The 20,488-nt window shown below is 35.8% G+C and overlaps 3 protein-coding genes across 4 annotated transcripts; 2 read left to right on the top strand and 1 right to left on the bottom strand.

Moving 5' to 3' along the window:
• Positions 1-8,909: 8,909 nt before the first annotated feature.
• Positions 8,910-12,699, top strand: LOC120144975 (zinc finger protein GIS2-like). The gene is made up of 4 exons (XM_039158899.1): positions 8,910-9,034; positions 10,575-10,773; positions 11,369-11,461; positions 11,936-12,699. The coding sequence occupies exons 2-4, from the start codon at positions 10,661-10,663 to the stop codon at positions 12,477-12,479; spliced, it is 750 nt and encodes a 249-aa protein (XP_039014830.1). The 5' UTR covers positions 8,910-9,034; positions 10,575-10,660; the 3' UTR covers positions 12,480-12,699.
• Positions 12,700-13,643: 944 nt separating this feature from the next.
• Positions 13,644-17,170, top strand: LOC120144976 (protein FMP32, mitochondrial-like). Its single transcript, XM_039158900.1, has 7 exons — positions 13,644-14,029; positions 14,317-14,448; positions 14,554-14,613; positions 16,257-16,333; positions 16,421-16,477; positions 16,560-16,626; positions 16,714-17,170. Exons 1-7 carry the CDS (start codon positions 13,889-13,891, stop codon positions 16,831-16,833), a joined length of 654 nt encoding a protein of 217 aa, XP_039014831.1. The 5' UTR covers positions 13,644-13,888; the 3' UTR covers positions 16,834-17,170.
• A 908-nt stretch (positions 17,171-18,078) lies between these two features.
• Positions 18,079-19,400, bottom strand: LOC120144973 (GATA transcription factor 5-like). Of its 2 annotated transcripts, XM_039158898.1 has the most exons (4): positions 19,306-19,400; positions 18,885-19,201; positions 18,685-18,783; positions 18,079-18,651 (listed from the first exon to the last, which is right to left on the bottom strand). In XM_039158898.1, exons 2-4 carry the CDS (start codon positions 19,194-19,196, stop codon positions 18,139-18,141), a joined length of 924 nt encoding a protein of 307 aa, XP_039014829.1. In that variant the 5' UTR covers positions 19,197-19,201; positions 19,306-19,400; the 3' UTR covers positions 18,079-18,138. The 2 variants fall into 2 exon arrangements, with proteins under 2 accessions (XP_039014829.1, XP_039014828.1); XM_039158897.1 differs by having other exon boundaries at positions 18,079-18,783.
• Between the last annotated feature and the right edge of the window lie 1,088 nt (positions 19,401-20,488).

Genomic DNA, 20,488 nt, shown 5'->3' with positions numbered 1-20,488 from the left:
TTAACTTGCAATTCTGCTAACAAAGTGCCATCGTCATATAAATTCATCTTGGCCATTAAAGACCTCAACTCCGATACCGTCTTTCGACTCAAAGCATCTGCTACAATGTTAGCTTTACCAGGGTGGTAATCAATCACGCAATCATAATCCTTTAGAAGCTCTAACCAGCGACGCTGTCTCAAATTAAGTTCCTTCTGGGTCAGAAGATACTTTAAGCTCTTATGATCTGTGAAGATGTAACACTTCTCTCCATAAAGATAGTATCTCCAAATCTTCAAGGCAAAAATTACTGCTGCCAACTCTAAATCGTGAGTAGGATAATTACACTCATGCGGTCGCAGCTGACGGGATGCATAAGCCACCACCTTACTTTCCTGCATTAAAACACAACCAAGTCCTGAATGTGAAGCATCACTATACACTGTAAAATCCTTCCCGGACTGTGGTTGAATCAACACCGGTGCTTGAGTCAAAACCACCTTTAATTTCTTAAAGCTCTCCTGTTGTGCCTCGCCCCAATCAAACGGCACATTCTTCCTTAACAACTTTGTCAAAGGAGAAGCAATGATCGAGAAGACCTCAACAAAACGTCGATAATAACCAGCCAAGCCCAAGAAACTGCGGATCTCATAGATGTTCTTGGGTCGTTTCCAATTTATAATAGCCTCTATCTTGCTGGGATCGACCTGAACACCTCGCGCAGAAATAATATGCCCCAAAAACGACACTTCTTGAAGCCAAAACTCACACTTGCTTAGTTTGGCATATAGACGATGCTCTCTCAAAGTCCGTAGAAAAATGCTCGTCATGCTCTGCCTCAGTACGAGAATAGATCATAATATCGTCAATGAAGACCACCACAAATTGATCCAAATATGGTCGAAACACCCGATTCATCAAATCCATGAAAGCTGCAGGAGCGTTCGTCAAACCAAAAGGCATCACTAAAAATTCATAATGACCATATCTAGTGCAAATGGCCGTTTTTGCAACATCAGATCCTTTAACTTTCAATTGATAATACCCCGAACGAAGATCAATCTTAGAGAATACAATAGCTCCTTGCAGTTGATCAAATAAGTCATCAATCCTAGGTAGTGGGTATTTATTCTTGACCGTCATCTTGTTCAACTTCCGATAATCAATGCATAGCCTTAAAGACCCATCCTTCTTTTTCACGAACAAAACTGGAGCTCCCCATGGTGAAGTACTATGTCGGATAAATCCTCGATCGAATAATTCTTGCAATTGGACCTTCAACTCCTTAAGTTCCTTTGGAGCCATGCGATAAGGTGCCATAGAAATAGGTGAAGATCCCAGATAAGTCTCAATCTCGAACTCTACCTCTCTATCAGGAGGTAACCCAGGCAACTCCTCAGGAAAAACATCAGGAAACTCGCTAACTGTACGAATCTCCTCGATTGTGGACAATGCACCTTTAGTGTTCAAATACAGGCAATGAACGTCTCATATCCCTTTCGGATCATACGATCAATTTCCATCGCTGAAACTATATTGGAGAGATAGCCACGCCGTTCACCAATTAACACAACAGTCCGACCATCTGAAGTCTTCAGGGTAGCTCGCTTGTACTCGCAATCCAGATTTACCTTGTGTTTATTCAACCAATCCATGCCAAGAATTAGATCAAACTCCTCTAGAGGAAGCTCCATAAGATCAGCGAGAAAAATTTCTCCCTGCACCTCCAAAGGACAACGCCGAAATACCTTATTCACTAATACCGCTTGTCATACTGGACTTGTAACTGTAACAGTATTTTTAGTGTTCTCGATCGGAATCTGAAGGTTTCGAGATACTGAGCTCGATACATAAGAGTGGGTGGAGCCATTGTCCAATAGTGCAAAGTATGGAATGGAATAAATAGTAAATGTACCTGTAATAACCTCAGGCTCATCTCTGTCATCACGATGTCTAGTGGCATAAACCAAGGCTGGTTGTCTAGCCTCAGAAACTGTTGGCCCTCTATTTTGCTGAGGTCGGGCTCTACTGTCTGTCCTGGACGCTGAACCACGAGCCTTTACTTGGCTACGATCTCTATTTGGAGTCTGTACTGTTGTCTGAGAACGCACAGGAGTCTGGGTAGCGGTCCGCTCAGACGAAGCTAGCTGAGGACAATCCTTCCGAAAATGTCCACTAGATCCACAATGAAAACATGCTCCGGTCTTCCTATAACACTCTCCTCTGTGTCGTTTCCCACAAAAGTCATACTGAGGCACTAGAATCGGAACCGAAAAATCACCTCTACTAACAGCTGAAGGTGATGATGTTGTAGGCCTGAAGCGTGTATTGCTCCTCTGAGGGGCTGAAGTACGAGTCCTCTTACCAGACTGTGCGGACGATTCAGTAGGGCCAAAAGATTTCCTAGATCGCTCCCGATCAACACGCTCTCTACCAGAAGCTAACGCCTCCATCTCCTCAGCATCCTTGGCTCTGTTTACCAGCACATCAAAAATCTCATCTTGAAGGGCTACCACCTGCCTACGTAGCTCGTATCTGAGTCCGAGGGCAAATTTACGGCATCGATCTCTCTCGGTAGGCACCATACTGATTCCATACTTTAACAAATTCAAGAACCCTATCTCATACTCTGAAACAGTCATGTCACCCTGAACCAAGTCCTGAAACTGCTGTCGTCTCTGGACTAAGTAGCGCTCACCCAAGAATCGGCTCCGAAAACGCTCCTTGAAGAAATCCCATATCAAACGATCGGTAGGAACACTACCGGTCACTGACTCCCACCATGTGTGGGCATTGCCATCTAACCTCGCTACTGCCCCCAAATATCTCTTAGTTGAGTCCAAACCCAACTGATCCATGCGTCTTTCTGTATCCTGTAGCCAATCTTCTGCTTCAGTAGGAATTCCTCCAAGCTGTCCTCCAAAAGTCCTGACCCCATTAGCAATTAGAGTTTGCGAAATAGGAACCTCAGATACAACACCAGCAGCTCTGACTGCTCCCTGTATCAACTGCAGAAACTGTCTACCAAAAGTCTCATCCAAAGCAACTCCGGTAGATTCTGGCTCAATATCGGTCGCTCCTATGATCGGTGTAGTCATGCCAATACCATCGGTAGGAGGCAGATTCGTTGGGGTCGAAGGAGCAGGATCACCTATCGGAGGTGGGGGATCTACTCGTATCTCATTGATCGGATCTGCAAATCTAGCCACTCGACCTCGTCCACGGCTAGTTCGACGACCACGTCTAGCACTCATTTTTTGGTGGATCTCAAGTTTGCTATAGAAGATAAAACTTAGGGTTAGATAAGCACTTGGAGTCTCGAACACAGTTAAAAATTTAATAACTTTGTGACATGACCTTAGTAACTCGTTTTGTAAATATTTCAAAATCGTATTTTCAATTTGGACTCATACACAGTCCGAGGTTTAAAAACCAAAAGCTCTGATACCAATAAATGTAACCCCTAGACCCAGCCTATGCGTTTCGACTAAGTCTAGTGGCTCACATTATGATTCTTTAAGACATTTTTTTTCCGAAAACCGTTATTCAATCAATGTAAAATCACATTATAAATGACATGAAGTTATAATAAATCATACTATCAAAACCTAACTTGTAAATATAATACCAATAAGTAATAAATTAATTTAAAACATATCTTAAAAATCAAATCACGATAAACCGAATAGTAATAGCAAAAGTGTCATCATATTAAAATACCATACTTTAAAATAAGGTCCATGTTAACAAAATAAAGACAACTTGCAAGGTAAAAACATTACAATCAAATATACTTCAAGAGATATGTTGATCCTCCAAGTGCTCAATCCAGGGTAACTAACCAACAGTATCTGAAATGGGGAAAACATTTTCGAAAAGTGAGCTAGGCTCAGTGTGTCCCAATATTACCATAAAATCACTATAGGTACACTAAACAAATCATAGTCCAATAAGTCTCATAAAATTATACTGCAGTAAATCTCTTTAAAATGCGTTACCCTAAGGGAACATCTTAGGGCCTGAGAGCCTACCCAAGATAGATTTTGGGGCCGTGGGGCCTACCTAAGAACACATCTTAGGGCCGCAGGGCCTACCCGAGAATAATCTCAGGGCCGCAGAGCCTACCTAAGAGTCACATTAGGTCTGTAAAATTTTCCAGCTTGATCAGAGTTGTACTTTATAAATTCGTATTCCAAACATTCAATTGCACCGTGTTATAAATTCCATAAATCCATAAACATGGTAATCATATACCATTTCAAAACAATTATCAAATAACAGTCATAATCCATAAATCATCACATTAAATCGGTGCATCAACAATACGAAAACCAAAGAATTCAGTGTACCACATATTAAAACAAATAAAATAGTTCAGTAATAAATAGGGAACACACCTCGATAATAGTTCAAATCGTGGATCTACTGATTGCTGGTTTCACCACGCTCTGCTACAGTTTTCGAACCTAATTTATAATATCACTATATTACTAATGGGTAACATAAATAAATCTCTAAAATCATAAAATTTACGAGTCTTACGAGTGAATACTGGTATACGTGGTTTAACTGATCTAGAAGAATTGGGTCGAGCTATCGAACGATCCGGTGAGTCTCGTGCACCTTCAAATAACAATAATTTATCAGCCCCAAATCTTACTTAATTGTTCAAAGCTAAAATTCTTAAGTATCTAAGCATTTTCCGAGTTTGACTATCAAATTGGGGTATTTCGAGTCTGAATTTGGCCAAACGGATTGCGGAATCGGAATCAGGACGTCGAAAAACATAAAGTATGACTTTCCGAAAATTCAGATTCTTGGTCAAAGTCAACCACTTTGACCGTCGATTTGGAGGCCTTCGGATTCGAATTTGATGAAACGGACAGCGGAAAAGGATTCGGCACGTCGAAAACTATCAGGATAGGTATACTCGGAAAAGATTAACGGTCGTTTAATGCTCAGTCAAAGCCATTTTAAGTTTTGGTCAAAGGAAGTCAACGGTCAACGGTCAACGGTCAACAGTCGGGTCGGGTCAACAGTCGGGTCGGGTCGGGTCAGTCGGGTCGGGTCAACCCGGTTCAGACCGGTCAAACCGGTCAAACCGGTTCAAAATTGGTCAAATCGGTTTTCCAGCAGCTCACTCTCCCTGCGGCGGCGCGTGCGGCGCGTGAACAGTGCCACGGTGTCGGAAAATTCCCGGAAAAATTTCTAAAAATTATTTTGAGCGATTTCAAGATACTTACAACGATCGGTTCAAATTTTTGAACGGCGGAGAGCTCGATTTCAAATCGGCCGAATCTTTGACTGCACCACCTCCTCACGCGCCGCCGTCTACGGCGGACAAGATTGACACCGGTGAACTCGGAACGGCACAAGGAACACGATGGTGCGGGAGGTGTCGTAAACAGAGCAACGATCAGCGGTGAATTTAAGATTTTCTCGGCGATAGAGCTAACAAAACCGTCGCTACTTTGACTGGAAATTCCCGACGTTTGGCCGCGTTTCGCTTCAATTAATTTGAAGGTTTTGCTCCTCGCTCGATGATGAACACAACGGTGGTTTCAAAACAACGATCGGAATTCGGACGGCGTCGGAATCGAGTTTGGAAGTTGTGTGCGTGAGGAAGGATTTGTGAAATTGATTTCTGTTTTTCAAAACAGAAATCACGCATATATCAATTGTCTGCCGACATTTCATGGTTAAATTTAGGGCTTGGTCCCTGAATTTTCTTTAACTTTAAAACAAGCTCCAAGTTTTAAAATCTTTCAATTCAGTCCCAAATTTTCACAATTAAACCCTCAAATTTTAATTAAATATTATTTTAAAAATCGGGTTGTTACAATACAAATAACTTAATATATATTTTTATTATTTTTAATTTCTTTTAAAATAAAGAAACATACTTACACCTATATAATTATGTATTTATTGTTAGGTACTAAAATATTAGGATATGTAGGTTGTCATAACCATTTTTTAAAATAATTATGACTTTGTTTTGAAAAATGTAAATTTTCGTTTAATTTAAAAATTGGAGTTGTCATCGACATTTATGTTAGGTTAGTCGATTACCTAACATGTCCTTTAAAAAATTTAAAGAAAAATCATTTTAAAGACAAAAATTGGTTAGCATGTTACCAGAAATTCATTTTTATGGGTTTGGGAGTCGATTACGCATGAGGAATGGTAATTACCCCACAACTCCCAAAATTGATACCCTCGATTATACGTTGTCTAAGTAGTGGAATTTTACAAATTCAAATTCAAAATTTATATTACGATACTTTTATTTTTATAAATTTTTAAAAGAATGAGTGAATCCCTTTTCAAAACATTTGAATCGATAAGGGAAAGGCTAGGTTTTTGAGGATCGATGTTTGGTTTGGTCTTGGGTTGGCGTTTGGGATATGATACATTTTGCCAGTCATGGTCAATGTGATTGTCGCCGACGGTGGAATTAGTCGTTTTATTGGATTCATAGAGATCGATGGATGCCATTGTTGAAAACGCTAGAGAAGAAAGAGTGGAGAAGAAGTATACAACTACAATATAAAATATATATTAGTTTTGTTAAGAATAAAATATTAGTTCATTAAGTTAGTTTAGTAGTTGGGTGTTTAGTATTTGTTCTAAAAGAACTTTGTTTTGAATCCCTTGGAAAGTAATTTTTTATCAAATGATTCTAACAAAACGATCTTGTTTTGGTGAAGGAGGCAAGTCAGCAACGTCAAGTGCGGAGATGCCATGTCATTGTGTTGTTAAGCCATTAACAACGGGATGACATAATTGCAGTAAAACATAAACGCCAGTGATAAAATTGATAAAATTAAAACGTCAATGGTATTTTCGAACCCGAACTTAAAGGTAAATGGTACCTAAATTTTAAATATCAAGTTGAGGATCTATCTAAAGATTCAATCATATCATAGTTAAAAAAGAAGAATATTTAATCTTTAGACATGAATTTGACATTGACCTCAAAATCCATTTAATTTGTTTTTTTTTGTTAAACTGAAGTAAATACAAGATAATATATGTTCAAAGATAATTTTTAATCTTTAGATATTGAACATTCACACCCCTGGCATCTATGGTGCTCGAACCCGGGTTCTCAAGGAATAACAACAATTCATTTACCACGAAGACCATTTGGTTCATGACAATCCATTTAATTTGATTGTTCGTACAATATATAATTTATAATTAAAATCAAATTCATGTATATTAAATCTATCAAGCACGAACCAAACGATCTCAGTGGTAAAAAATTGTTGTTATTCGTTGAGGTCCCGGGTTCAAGCACCAAGAATATCAGGGATATGAGCGTTCAATGTTAAATGGTTGAATATTTATTCTAAATTAATAAAAAATATATATTCAAAATTTAAAAAAAAATCTAAAATCCAACCTAAAAAACGTATAGGATTCTGGTCAAATGGATTGGCCGAGCCATGAACAATACAATGAACCATCAAATCTTTAATATTTTATTACCTTTACGAGATATTTTTTTATTTCATGATTTAACTATTAATTGAAGTATAACTTAAAGTGATTTTATTGATTAATAGATTTGTTGTTATCTTTTTGAGATTTCGGATTTAAACTTTTAAAAATAAGAGATATGAGCATTTATTATCAAATAATTGAAATTTTTTAATCATATATTGTATTGTTACTTAAAATATTTTACGTAAAATATATTTAAAATTATATAATAATATGAGAAGATGAAAATATTATTATAATAATATCAGTTACCATTTAAAATAATAAGTTAAATAAATTATACATTTAGTACCTAAACTATTAGTTTTAGTATATAAACTTTTATTTTTTAAAAAATTATACCTAATATGTAGTTTTTATTTTATTTTAGCACATGCCGTTAAAAACTTAACTCATTTAGTACCTAATTTATCAGTTTTAGTCCATTTTAATATCTAAATTTTTAAAAAAAAAAATTCAAAATTTAATATTAAATTTTGAATGATAATACTAAAATGAAACAAAAACTAAACTTTAAGTATGATTTTAAAAAATAAAAATTTAAATATTAAAACGAACTCAAAACATAACTTGTGGGAATATTTGGGTGGTGTGGGCTAGGATTAAGCGAGAGGCAACAATTTATTCCTATCCCATACCCAAAGGGGCGGTGCTCATGAATGCAGCGACAGTGCGAGTAAAGACAGTCGTTTTTTTTAATTTAAAATTAACATATATTTATATTTTTATATATTTTTTATTAAAAATTTATTTCCACCTCCTAAAATTTTATAAATTTAAATTTATCCATTAAAATTTTAAAATTTAAATTCATTCTTAACATAAAATCTTATGTATATCTGTGACGGGTTGCTTCTTTATATTTCTATGCCCATGTTTCCTTTTACTTTATTTGCAACTTACAGTGGATAATCATATCTAAAAGTAAAATAACATGATAAAAAAATTAAATAGATGTTTGTTATCGGAATAACAGTATTTAATAGATCAATTTTTCAGTTTAATTTGAGTTTTTTAGTTCTATATGATATATTCATATGAAAAATATAAAAAAGTTATATATGCATATCACATATAGTTATAGAAAATCATTTAAATTAGAATCAATAAGTATCATAATATTATAAATATTTATAATTAAATTTGAATAAAATTCGAACAACTCGACTCAAATTTCATGAAATTTATTTGTATAAAAAATTAAATTAAATTTTATTTATAAGATCGACTAACTCAAATTTTTTAACTCAATTTAATTCAATTAAATACTCAACTCTTAGATGGTGCAGTTTAATATAAAATTTTGAACGGGCCAACTCAAGTGTGGGTCAAGAGGTTAAACTAATGGGCTCAATTCTCCAACGAGATGCTAACTTCCCTATAACCCGATCCTCGCTTTACCATTTCATCTTCGAAAACCACGTCTTTTAGCAACTCCACTCTTCTTTCTCCGAATCCCACTCTCTCTCCATTAACGAATTTCCCTTTCATATTTCTTTTCATCTTCGTTTACGAACAGCGGTTAAATTGCGCCCGGTAACGTAAGGTTCGTTTTTTATTTATTTACTTTTATATTCATTCGATTTTGCTATTTGATTTTCGGTTTTGTTACTTTCGCTAGGGTTGGGTTTCGGCTTCGCCATATCTTTTCTGTTTCCTTTAACTTCTGTTCCTGAATTTGGTAGTTACAGTTTTCTTGGTTGATTTGCCGTTGGAATTTGAAATTTAAGCCGCATCTTTAGTTTTGTTTCAAACCATTGCTATTGGAGATTTGGGTTTTTGTTTCTATGTAATGGATTACTGTTATTTATATAATTGGTGCAAATTCGAACATGAAATTACCGACGAAAAGAAACATTCAGAGTGAGCATATAAAAGAGAGGACAAGTAATTGGCCTCCCTTCGTCACCCTTCTTGCTATGGGAGCAAGGATATAAACTTAAACCAAAAGCTATTGTTTCCATGAATTTTCAATGGAATTGCATTTTCTGTTTCTTTTATTTCCCTTCTCAATAGTTTTAAATAGTCATCTAGATTTTGTTCCTTAAGGTTAGAAGTTATTTGATTTTTTTCTAGTTAGATTGGATGTGATCTCATGTATGAATGATGGAAGTCGGGTGGTTTGGTGGTGTTGATTTAATATGTTTTGGAGTAACTGCAGCTTACGAAATTTAGGATGTTTCTGTGGCAGCAGTAGCTTATGTAATGTTGTTTGAGTTAAAGCTTTTATCAATTCATTGCATTCTGAAAGAAAAATAAAGGGGTTTAATCTTCTCATATCGTATTAATGAGATTTGACTTTCGAAGAGGGGGCATTTGTTGGAGTCCTTTGGGAAGAAAAAGGAGTCTAGATGAGAAACAGTTTCACAGGATGAGGGTAAATGAGGATGTAGTTCACCGGAGTTTTTAAACTTGGAAATGGTTTGTATTGGTTTGTAACCTCTTTTTTCTTGTGGATGTTTTTTTTAACTGATACCCAGGCTTTTATTGCTTTTTAAGAACATAGATGGTTCCTATAATCCCCTTTTCCCAAATTTTTAATTTGTTATAACTTTGTTGAAGGTTGCAACAATTAAATTTGAAGTTTCAGAGAGAAATTAGGAGTTCATCCGCCATCTTATCTGTTTCTCTTAATTCTACTTGTTTTCTCTTTTGAACTGCAACAGTTTTCCTTATGAACATAGAATCTCTATGATCAGCCGTTCCCAAATTTTCATACTCTGTGTTCCATTATTTTCTTTTAAGCATCTCTTGGATACTGGCCAATGAGCTTATGTTTGTCTAGAATGGATTGATGGCCGTGAATTGGATTTTTTGTGCCTGTTCATGAGTTTGTATCTGGAAAGATGGCTATTTGAAAGAGATGGCTGGACTTTCCATGAGGAATTTGGTTGAGGTGGGGGTCATCAAGTACTTGGTGCCGACTGCTGAATTGAGTGGTTTGTAATCAATATATGATGTGGATTACTTGTTGATTGTAATGTGTATTTTACTCTTGGGATTTGGTGTTTGTATTTTGGAGGGAATGGTGAGAGGTCTGATATGGCTCATGGATGATGATGGGTGTGTGGTTATGCTGTGGACAGGGTGGAGCAGTAGCAGTTTGTGTGTTGGTAAAGGTGGTTTTTTTGCTGATCTGTGGAGGTTGGTGTTGATAAACTTAAGTTTGAACATGAGTTCAGACAGCAGGAGCAGGAGCAGGAGTCCCATGGGTCGTAAGATCCGATCTGGTCGCGTTTCTTACCGTAGTGCACCATACAGGAGGGAGTCTCGGCGGGGTTTCAGGTTTTCTAATTTTCAAGCATTTAGTTAATTTTCTTTCCTCAACTAGTTATTTGATCCTCAACTAGTTATTTGATCCGAGGAAAAATGAATTAATGTATAGTGCTCAAAAAAAGTTTTGCCTATAACCTTTAATATAAATATTTAAAGGATATTGAGTGTTATGACTACACCGAAAGAAGGCACGGGTGTTTAAAGACTTGGGGGTTGGCTCATGGCTGAAAACATTTCGAGTCTTGATAATTTGCCCATGTCACGCCAAAACAGAACCTATAACATTTTTATCATTTTCTGCTTGTTTATTTTATCTATGTGGCTGTTATCATATATTGTGTGGAACCTTTTAGCCTTTCAGCATGTATGGGTTGAGGTTAGGTTTTTGTGGATGAAAGAAGTTACCACTTTTGTGGTTTATTACTTTCTGTTGGGATGCTGGAAAGTTCATTACTAACCTGGCTTCTGTATGTGTATGTCTCATAATGTTTTTCCTTTTGTTTTCTAGGTATATATATGTGTTCTTTTTGTCGACAGAATTTCCGTAAAGAATAGTGATCTAACAATTGTTGAAATATTTGATTCCACTTTTCTTTCTTTCCAGTCAAAACAATCTATGCAAGAACTGCAAACGACCAGGTCATTATGCTAGAGAGTGCCCTAATGTGGCAATTTGTCACAATTGTAATCTCCCTGGGTAAAGAACCTTCTCCCCTGGCTGTTAAACCTTGAATCTGATATATCTTTTTAGCTGATTTTAGTTTGTTTTTCTGTTGTCTGTGTGACCTTTTATTTGGCATTTTTATGTTCAAGGTGTCAAAAAAACTCAAATTTTTGTTTTGTTTAAATATGTAATTCTGTCAAAACTCGGTCGTTCATTAGCTAATTTTTATCCATCATGTCATGTATCAAATTCCTATTATTTTGCGGTTTATACTTTGATTAAATTTGTTTCACACCTTTTCTTTAACATTTTCCTCTTTTTAATGAGAACATGAATAAACTAAACTAGATCTAATTATGGAATTTTAAATGTGCTTTGTTAATTCTTTGTCGGTTCTCATTGTATGAGTAAGATTGTAGTGTCTTTATGATGGAGCAGTTAGGCCAAGCTATGCTGCTTTCTTGCAGTTGTGGAGCTGTTCTAACCTTGCAGGAACTATATGAACAGGCACATTGCTTCTGAATGTACAACCAAGTCTTTATGCTGGAACTGCCGCGAACCAGGCCACACTGCAAACCACTGTCCAAATGAGGGAATCTGCCACACCTGTGGGAAGTCTGGGCATCGTGCCAGAGACTGCACTGCTCCCCCAATGCCACCTGGGGATGTGAGGTTATGCAACAATTGCTATAAGACTGGTCATATCGCCGCAGACTGTACAAATGACAAGGCATGTAACAACTGTAGGAGGCCTGGTCACTTGGCACGCGATTGTGCAAACGATCCCATCTGCAACTTGTGCAATGTAGCTGGACATATGGCTAGGCATTGCCCAAAATCCAACATGATTGGAGATCGAGGCTTTGGCGGTCGGGGTGGTGATTATCGAGACCATCGAGACATTGTGTGCCATAATTGCCATCAGTTTGGTCATATGAGCCGGGATTGCATGGGGCTTTTGATGATCTGCAACAACTGCGGTGGAAGAGGACACATGGCGTATGAGTGTCCGTCGGGGAGGTATTTGGACCGCTACCCTCGGAGGTACTGATGATCCATGCCACTTCGTGTCGGTTGCAATCTATATATTAGAAGTATGGTTTACTTTGTGATTGAAGGTTTGGAACTTGATGGATTTTCCAATTTGGATTATCAGAGTAGTGATTTGCCGGAGTTTGTGTGAAGTAATAGCTTTCATTATGACGCACAATTGTGTATCATAACAGAAAGCTTTATTAATGGCTAAACTTTGTGATTGATTTCCGGTTCAACTCTTTTTTCATACATGCATTGTAAAATCAGTGAGTAGCCGACGTGCTAATAACTCTTATTGCAGGTCATAATTACATAAATAATTTTAATTTAAAATTGGTTGACATGCCTTTAGGCTAAAATGAAGAGGACAAGCTCGAGTAACTCAGGCTGTGATTGGAGAGAAATATACGACATTCAATGGCTGTCCCTTATTCTCATATGTAATGGGATAAGGGAGAGGTAAGATAGTAGGCTGTTCCCAGCATCAGATTGAGAGTAATTTTCGTAGAAGATCTTCGAATTATGAAATGTCTTCCGTGGGATTCGATCTCACGACTTCAAGATTAAAAACCTTGTACTCTACTAACTGTGGATGTTCGTCTCAAAGACATGACATTCAATTATTTTATTAATTTCTGCCGTAATGTTTTCCAATATTAAACAAATTAATGAAACAATTTCCAACGACCAATCTAATCGTAATTCAACAGTGAAATAAATTAAGCCAATCCTAACAAACTACTAATCTAAAATCAAAACATTTAACTTATTTTTTTTCGTATTTTTCCTGACCAATTTTTTTTCTCGTATTTTTCCTAACCAAATAAGTTGCATTCAACTTAAAACAATCTCAATGAGTAATATTTAAAAAAATAATATTTGAAGTAATTAAATACAAAATTTTCTAGTTTTTTTCAAAATCAATGTATAAGATTATTTAATATTTTTTTAAAAATTGTTTAATCAAGAAAAAAAAAAGGAGACGTGATTATGAAGCAGGCATTTATTTGTTGCAGAAAAAACAAATGAGAATGGTTTCACTGAACGTGTTTAAGACTTGAGGGACAAGAAAAGCAAGATGGGGAGCCTCGAAATTCGTTGCGTTGGGGCGAATCAAAAAATAAAAATAAAGATAAAATGTTTTATTTATTTATTTATAATCCTTCAACAATCGAACATCCATTTCTCTCCAATTTCTCAGACTAACCAGCCATTTCCCGTTAGCCGCGTCTTTCGCCGCCCACCTGAAAGAAATTATTTTCAATCATGGCGACTCTATAAAATTATCTATTTTTAATTTCTTTCTATAAAATTATCTCTCTCTTCTTTCTCCGGCCTCGCACCCAATTTGGTTGCTTCCCTCCTTTCTTGGTTCTCTTCCTCTTTTCCACCAGTTTTTCTTTTCCTTTTAGATTCAAAGCAAAAATGAGCGCGTATAAGCGCGTGGTTCAATTTGGGTTAAATGCATATTCAAGTTCCCTTGTGAATGGGACCGGGCATCGGCCGATTTCTCAACTCGTTAAGTCCAATGGAAAGCGTGCATTTCTCGTCGATACATTGGCTCTGGTACTTCTTTTCTAAAACTCCATTTCATTTGAATTTCCTGTTGGTTATCGAGAAAACCTAGGAATATGGAGACGTGAGCATTTTTTAAGCATGTTTCACATAGGAAAGTCAATTCGATTTCCTCCCCTTTTTCTTACTCATCGTATATATTATAGTTAAGTCGATTGGATTTGTTTACTCGCCAAAACGAATCGGTGTTTATTCCGTTTCTTTTCCGAAAATTTTGAATGTGGAACTCTTCGATTTGGTTCCTCTTTTAAATTTGAGTTATTTTTGCAATATAATAGGTTCGAAGTTTGGAAGCGCAAGGCGTGCCTTCTAAACAAGCGGAGGCGATAACGGCTGCTATCACCGAAGTACTAAACGACAGCTTGGAGAATGTATCCCATTCTTTTGTTTCGAAGTCAGAAATGCAGAAAGTAAGTTTGATATTTTTGTTTCGATGTTTTTAATGTTCCCTTGACCATGTATGTTCATTGCGAGTACGTGGGGTACTAAATTTTGCTTCATTCTACCTTTTGTAGTCTGAAATGCTCCAAGAAGCCAATTTATCGAAGTTTAAATCGGAAGTAAAAAGTTCCCAGGTACTAATCTGTATGCTTAATTGAATAAAAACTAATTGGTAAAGGAGAAAGAAGAAATTCTTGTTATGTGCTAATTTTTGTAATTTGGATCTTACCTTTTGATAGAATTGAACACTCCAATCAATCTCTTATTGAATCTAATGTTTCCAATTCTTAAGAAATATTGGTTTTTTTTGTTCCTTTTCCAGCATTCTTTTGCACTAGCCTTATGTTGCTAAAGTTGAAAGAAGGAATTCTTGTTATGTGCTATTTGTGCATTAGGGTAATTGAGATTCTATGTGCTATTTTAATGCCTCTTTGTTCTAGTACTCTTTGCCCCCATTTTTTTTTGACAATTAAGTAGGGGTGTGCATTTGGTCGGTTCGTTTTTTATATGTCGATAATAAACTGATTAAATCATTAAAACCGAATAAATCAAAACGACTTTATTGTCATTTGTCAAAACTGAAATAACTGTCCGAAATCAATCCCAAACTGAACCGAAATAACTCTAGACTGATCAAACCAAATTGATAATTTTCTTTTTTACTTTTTAAATATTTATTTATAAAATAAAAAATTATCATTGTAAATTTAAAAATTTATATTGAATTAAATTAAATAACTTGATTGAGGCATTTCATATTTGGGTATTTAATTTCATATTTATATTAAATTAATTAAGCATATACATATAATTTATTACTTAAAAAAACTTATTTGGTTTATTTGGTTTGGATTTTCAAAACTGAACATAATTAATTGTCGAAATTGAAAAATTTAACCGAATATATTGGTTAAATCAGTTCTGTTTACTAGGTTAATTCAGTTTAACCGACTTTTTGCACACCCCTTTAGGTAAGGAAGGAGGTGAAGAAGAAAGTGGAAATGACAAATCTTGTGTTGAATGTTAGGTGTAGCTTAGAGAACACTACATGGTGGGTTTAGAATTAGATGAATATTTTGAATTTCAGGTACAAAAGAAACCGATGCTTTGGAACTAAACTATGCTTAGCTATTGGCAACATGTTAAGTTTTTGGTTTAAAAGTTATTCTAATATGGAGAGTGTATGTAGAATGGAACTAAACTGCAGGTGTGTTATTGGCATTAAGTTTCATTAGATAAACTTTTTATACTTTCTGAACCCTTTCTGGGAAGGCTATGCTTATGACTAGATCTCATAGCAGAGTTCGCTGTATACTTGACTTACGTGGGTGCTATCAACTTCATCCGTATAAAAAATGCTTAAATATGATCGTCATTTTGTGTATTACCTGATTTGCTCATTTCTATATTTCTTAAAATTTTTGTTTCTTGGTGTTTACTGGAATGTTGCGCTCTTCCATTCTGTTATCATGATATTATTTTGGGCCATACTGGTGAAACCTAGAACTTCCTGTTTCTTCAGTTTAAATGTTAGTCTTCATTGCAATATGGAGCTAGATCATGTTTTTTTCCGTGCTTATTGTTCTGTAATTGCTAGTTTTGTTTTCACTTTTTCTCATGTAAATGTCTTTTTCGGTATAAATGATTCTGAATGTTCTCTTTAGTTCGAACTCGTGTATTCTTAATTACATTTTCACAGTGTAGAGTGTACATTGCAAATACTTATAGGCGTGTAGTCTTTATGTGGTTTCTTAATGATTATTTCCTTTTAATGCAGGAACATCATTTCTCTATGTTGCAGCGTGAAACTGAGAAACTTAGAGGTGACATAGAAAAGATGCGAAGTGAACTAAGGTATATTTTCTGGATTATAATGAAACTGTTTCTTACTTTCATGAAAATTTTGATGGTTTGATTTTATCAAACTAATCTCTCAAACAGGTATGAAATTGACAAGGTTACTGCTGGGCAGCGTCTGGATCTAAATCTTGAAAGAGGGTAGGTAGACTTTATTTTCTGTTGCTTCTCTTCATGAGGACCATTCCTCGCTTTACTCTCTCAACTCCTTAACTGATTCTAGGCGCATACGTGATGAGCTGGCCAATCAGAATGCAGAAACGACCAACCTGACTAACAAGCTAGATAGGGTGAGTGTGCTTGTTTATTTCATTTGAAAATCTGTGTATAGATGCTTTGACATACGTCCTAAAACTGGTATTTTGAATCATATACAGGAAATTCATGCATTAAGAGCCCAGTTAGAAGCTGCAAAATATGATGTGATCAAGTATTGCATAGGTACCCTCGTCTCCATATCTGCGGTTGGATTAGCTGTAGTCCGAATCTTGATGTAGCCTCAAACCTGCTTCAAGTAATTCCAACTTTTCCTACATAAATCCCAAATTTCATTTTATTTTTCTGGCGACTGCATTTCTTGGGGAGTAAAAAGGGGTGGAAATTACTTTAGATTTTCGTATAATTGGCAAGGAATGACAAATCCGGGTTGATTGGAACAATTATTTGTGCTTCTTTTAGGATTAAGCACGGCTTATTCTGCAAACTCCTTTTTTCTTGATATGTTTTATTATGTCATTTTTAGGGAGGCAAAGTTAAGGATATATAACCAAAGATTATTGCTAGCCTAGGCAATGGTGCAAATGTATGTATTCTTCAGAGTTGGCTTTTCTTTTATATGAACGAATGGTTTGCCTTTTGTGCTAGTTGATAGAAATGGTTTGAAACATTTTTAATGTAAAAGTATCATTCATTCATTATTTCATGACTTGATTGGTTTATTGCTGTTATTGTGCAAGTGCTTTGATTATAGAGTACATACCATGTCTTGTTTCTTTATTCAATTAGTTTCTGATTTGTTGTGAACTCTATAATCAAATGATGTTTCTTTTTGTTCCATAGTTTCTGATTTTATGAAGCATGTAACGAGAATATTTCTATTTTATCAAAAAATACATTATAATTTGAAAGAATTATATAACATGAAAATCAATTTAGAAAAAAAAGAGATGCATTGATAAAAATCATAAAATAAAGTTCATGCACCTATATATGAACCATTTAACTAACTTTGGATTTTCCAATCGCATCAAAGGTTGCTATTGCCTTGCCTGTTGCAGCACATTGGCCTACCAAGTGTACCATTTTGTTATCATCAAAGTGGTCCATTAAATGATGTTAGGACATGGTCTTTCGGGCCACTGAGTGAGTAGTTTTCAACTGAGTCACACTCCCATATTTCAACCACTTCGGCATTATTATACCCCCCACTTTCATTTCGTGGAAGCTTTATTATGTTTAAAGCTTTGGCACCTTTAGAATTATAACGCTGGTTGGCGCCGGCTGGATCATTTTGAACGACTCGAAATCTTATCATTTAATTATAAAAAAATCCAATAATCCAATTTAAATTGATTTGAATTTAAAATAATTTGAACGTGTAATGGATGGACTAAAAATTAAATTCTAAGCCAAAACAATCCCGTTTTAGAACAAATCTAAATCTTAAAAAGTTCTGAACTGAAATACATTAAAAATTTAAATACAAAAAAGTTCTAAACTATGAAGTATAGATAAAACTAAGAAAATCTAACCCAATAACAGTTGAACCCTGGTCATGTGAACCTATCCTGGTATACCTAACTTCAAAAACTCGGAATCATCCGGGTTAACTCAGATGAACCCAGTGCTGCTGTTCCTTTCTTTTTCCTCATCTCCAAAACTTTCCGGTGACTGTTGGAGTGCATGTCACCGGAAAAAGTGGGACTACAAGCCGGTCTATATTCAGGAAGAAGACGACCGGACTTGTAACGAACCCCACAAGCGTTGCATAAGGTTTTGGCTCCAAGAGGACCGGTTCTCCACTGTGGAGTCTTTTGAACTTGGCAATGACTACACCTCCGTTGAAAAGGGTTCCCACTAGACAACCCACTACCTCGAATCGCCACCGGCCTTTTCTTTTGCCTCTTGGTTGGCGGTTCCGTCAAATCGTTAACCAACCCCGAACAAATACTCGAAGACGATGCCGTCGAAGACGATGACTCGGAAATAGGCAGTGACCCAACCGACCATGTCGGGATAGCCGGTTTAGCCCTTTTGCTCCTCGCTTTAGATGGAACTGACAATGAAAAACACGGCGTTTTCACAAAAACCTGGCCAGGTCCCGCTTCAAACCGAGTATTTTCACTGTTCTCGGTTTGCTGCCTAAAAACCATGCATGGAAAAGGAAGCTCCGGCAACGAATCATCCACAAAGTGAGACACCCATTCAAGCCCTGCTATTTCATCATCCTAAAAGAGGGGGAAAAAACAGAATCAAAAATAAATTTTGAATTTAAAAATAAAAATAGTAAATTCTTTTTTAATAATTTATTTACAGAAACGGAAATTACCGGAACAGAAAGTTCGCTGGTAAAGACGGAATCGAGGGTAAAACTGCTGGAATTTGAATTACTATCATCGTCTGCTACACGTTCTTGATACGAACCAGGGACGGAGTCTTTTTGTTCAACGGAATCTTCTTCAAATTCTCCGTTATTGAAATCAAGGAAACAGTCAACGGAAAAATCTTCGTTGGGAACGGCGCCTCCGTTGATAACATTCATGACCAAGAAATCATCGAAAACAACATGTTGGGTTTTTTGCATGGTGAGTTCTCCTCTTACACTCGATTTCAGTGCTCTCAGTTCCATGCAGTGTTCCATTATTCCTATATATGCCCAAGAAAACAAATCGACTTCAACATCAATTTTTTTAAGTTAGAATTATGAAAGATCACAAAAGAGTTATTATATATATGAAATTATGAGTTACCTGGTAAAGATGGAGGAGAAAAATGAAGAATGAATGTAAGAGAGAAGACCAACTGATGGAAAGGTTAGGAAATGGCCTAGGCTTGTTCGTGGGCGAAACTAATGCTATAGTTAATGCTTTATCTCTTCTTCTTTTATGTCTATCAACCGAATTTTCCTTTTTCGTGTATGTGTTTTTAGTCCCTCTATTTCGCTAAAATTGAAGAGCTAATGTCTCAACTTTAATTTTTTTTTTTTTTTAATATTATTACCAGGTTAAAGTTGATGTTATTTTCATGATTGAATCGTAATTCAATTAGCATGGTGGTTATTATAACACTCATAATACAATTTCAAGCATATTTATATGTGCATTATCCTCTTATTTAAACTATTTGAAGAGGTATATAAATTAAGTATTGTATAGAAAAATTAATATTATTACTCAGTCACACAGTTAAATAACATATAAAAACTAAATCAATCGTATACGTATTTAACCAATTAAATTTACATCCAAACTAATTGCGTAAAATTGTTTTAAAATTACTTGGTAAACTATATCAAATTAAAATATATGGATCAACTCTCTAATTTCACCATACTGTAAGGACTAAAACCAGAATAAACCATTTTCCATTTATGGTCAAAGTTGGTTAATTCACTGTTGATGATTGGTCTGTGAGGGAGATAGTGACAGCCGGTCACTGGCGCTAAGATAAGTTCAAAACACTAAAACGTAATGAACTATCCACGAAACCGCCGTCATTTTCACGCCTTTTTTTTCTTTCCGAATTGGCACTCGTTTTTTAGGTTATTTACAAGATTAGTACTTATTTGATTTGCCGCGTTAGTCTCGGGACTTTTTGCGATAGTGGAAGATTTTATAAGCAAGCGACGAGCTTTTCTGATCTGAATATCCAACGGCTCATGTTTTGAATGGAATCACGTTTTGACACATGGTCATGATACGGTGGGAATTTGCGTGTGTAAATTGTCGACGCATATCAGGCGTGTTGAACAACGGTCATTTACTAGTTAGGGTGATGAATATTTATATGGATTTGATTATATTTAAATTTTAGGGTAAATTCCACAAACGGTCTCTCAATTATATAATAATAGTCAACCGATTATTTATGTGTTTCAAAATCATCATTTTCCATTAGAAAATTTACTGCGGTCTGAGATGAACGTTAACCTGT

This window comes from Hibiscus syriacus, unplaced genomic scaffold (genome assembly GCF_006381635.1).
Source record: "Hibiscus syriacus cultivar Baekdansim isolate YM2019G1 unplaced genomic scaffold, ASM638163v2 tig00110893_pilon, whole genome shotgun sequence".
NCBI classification, from domain to species: domain Eukaryota; kingdom Viridiplantae; phylum Streptophyta; class Magnoliopsida; order Malvales; family Malvaceae; genus Hibiscus; species Hibiscus syriacus.
Note: the sequence above shows the minus strand (reverse complement) of the source record. Positions and strands in the feature narration are given on the sequence as shown.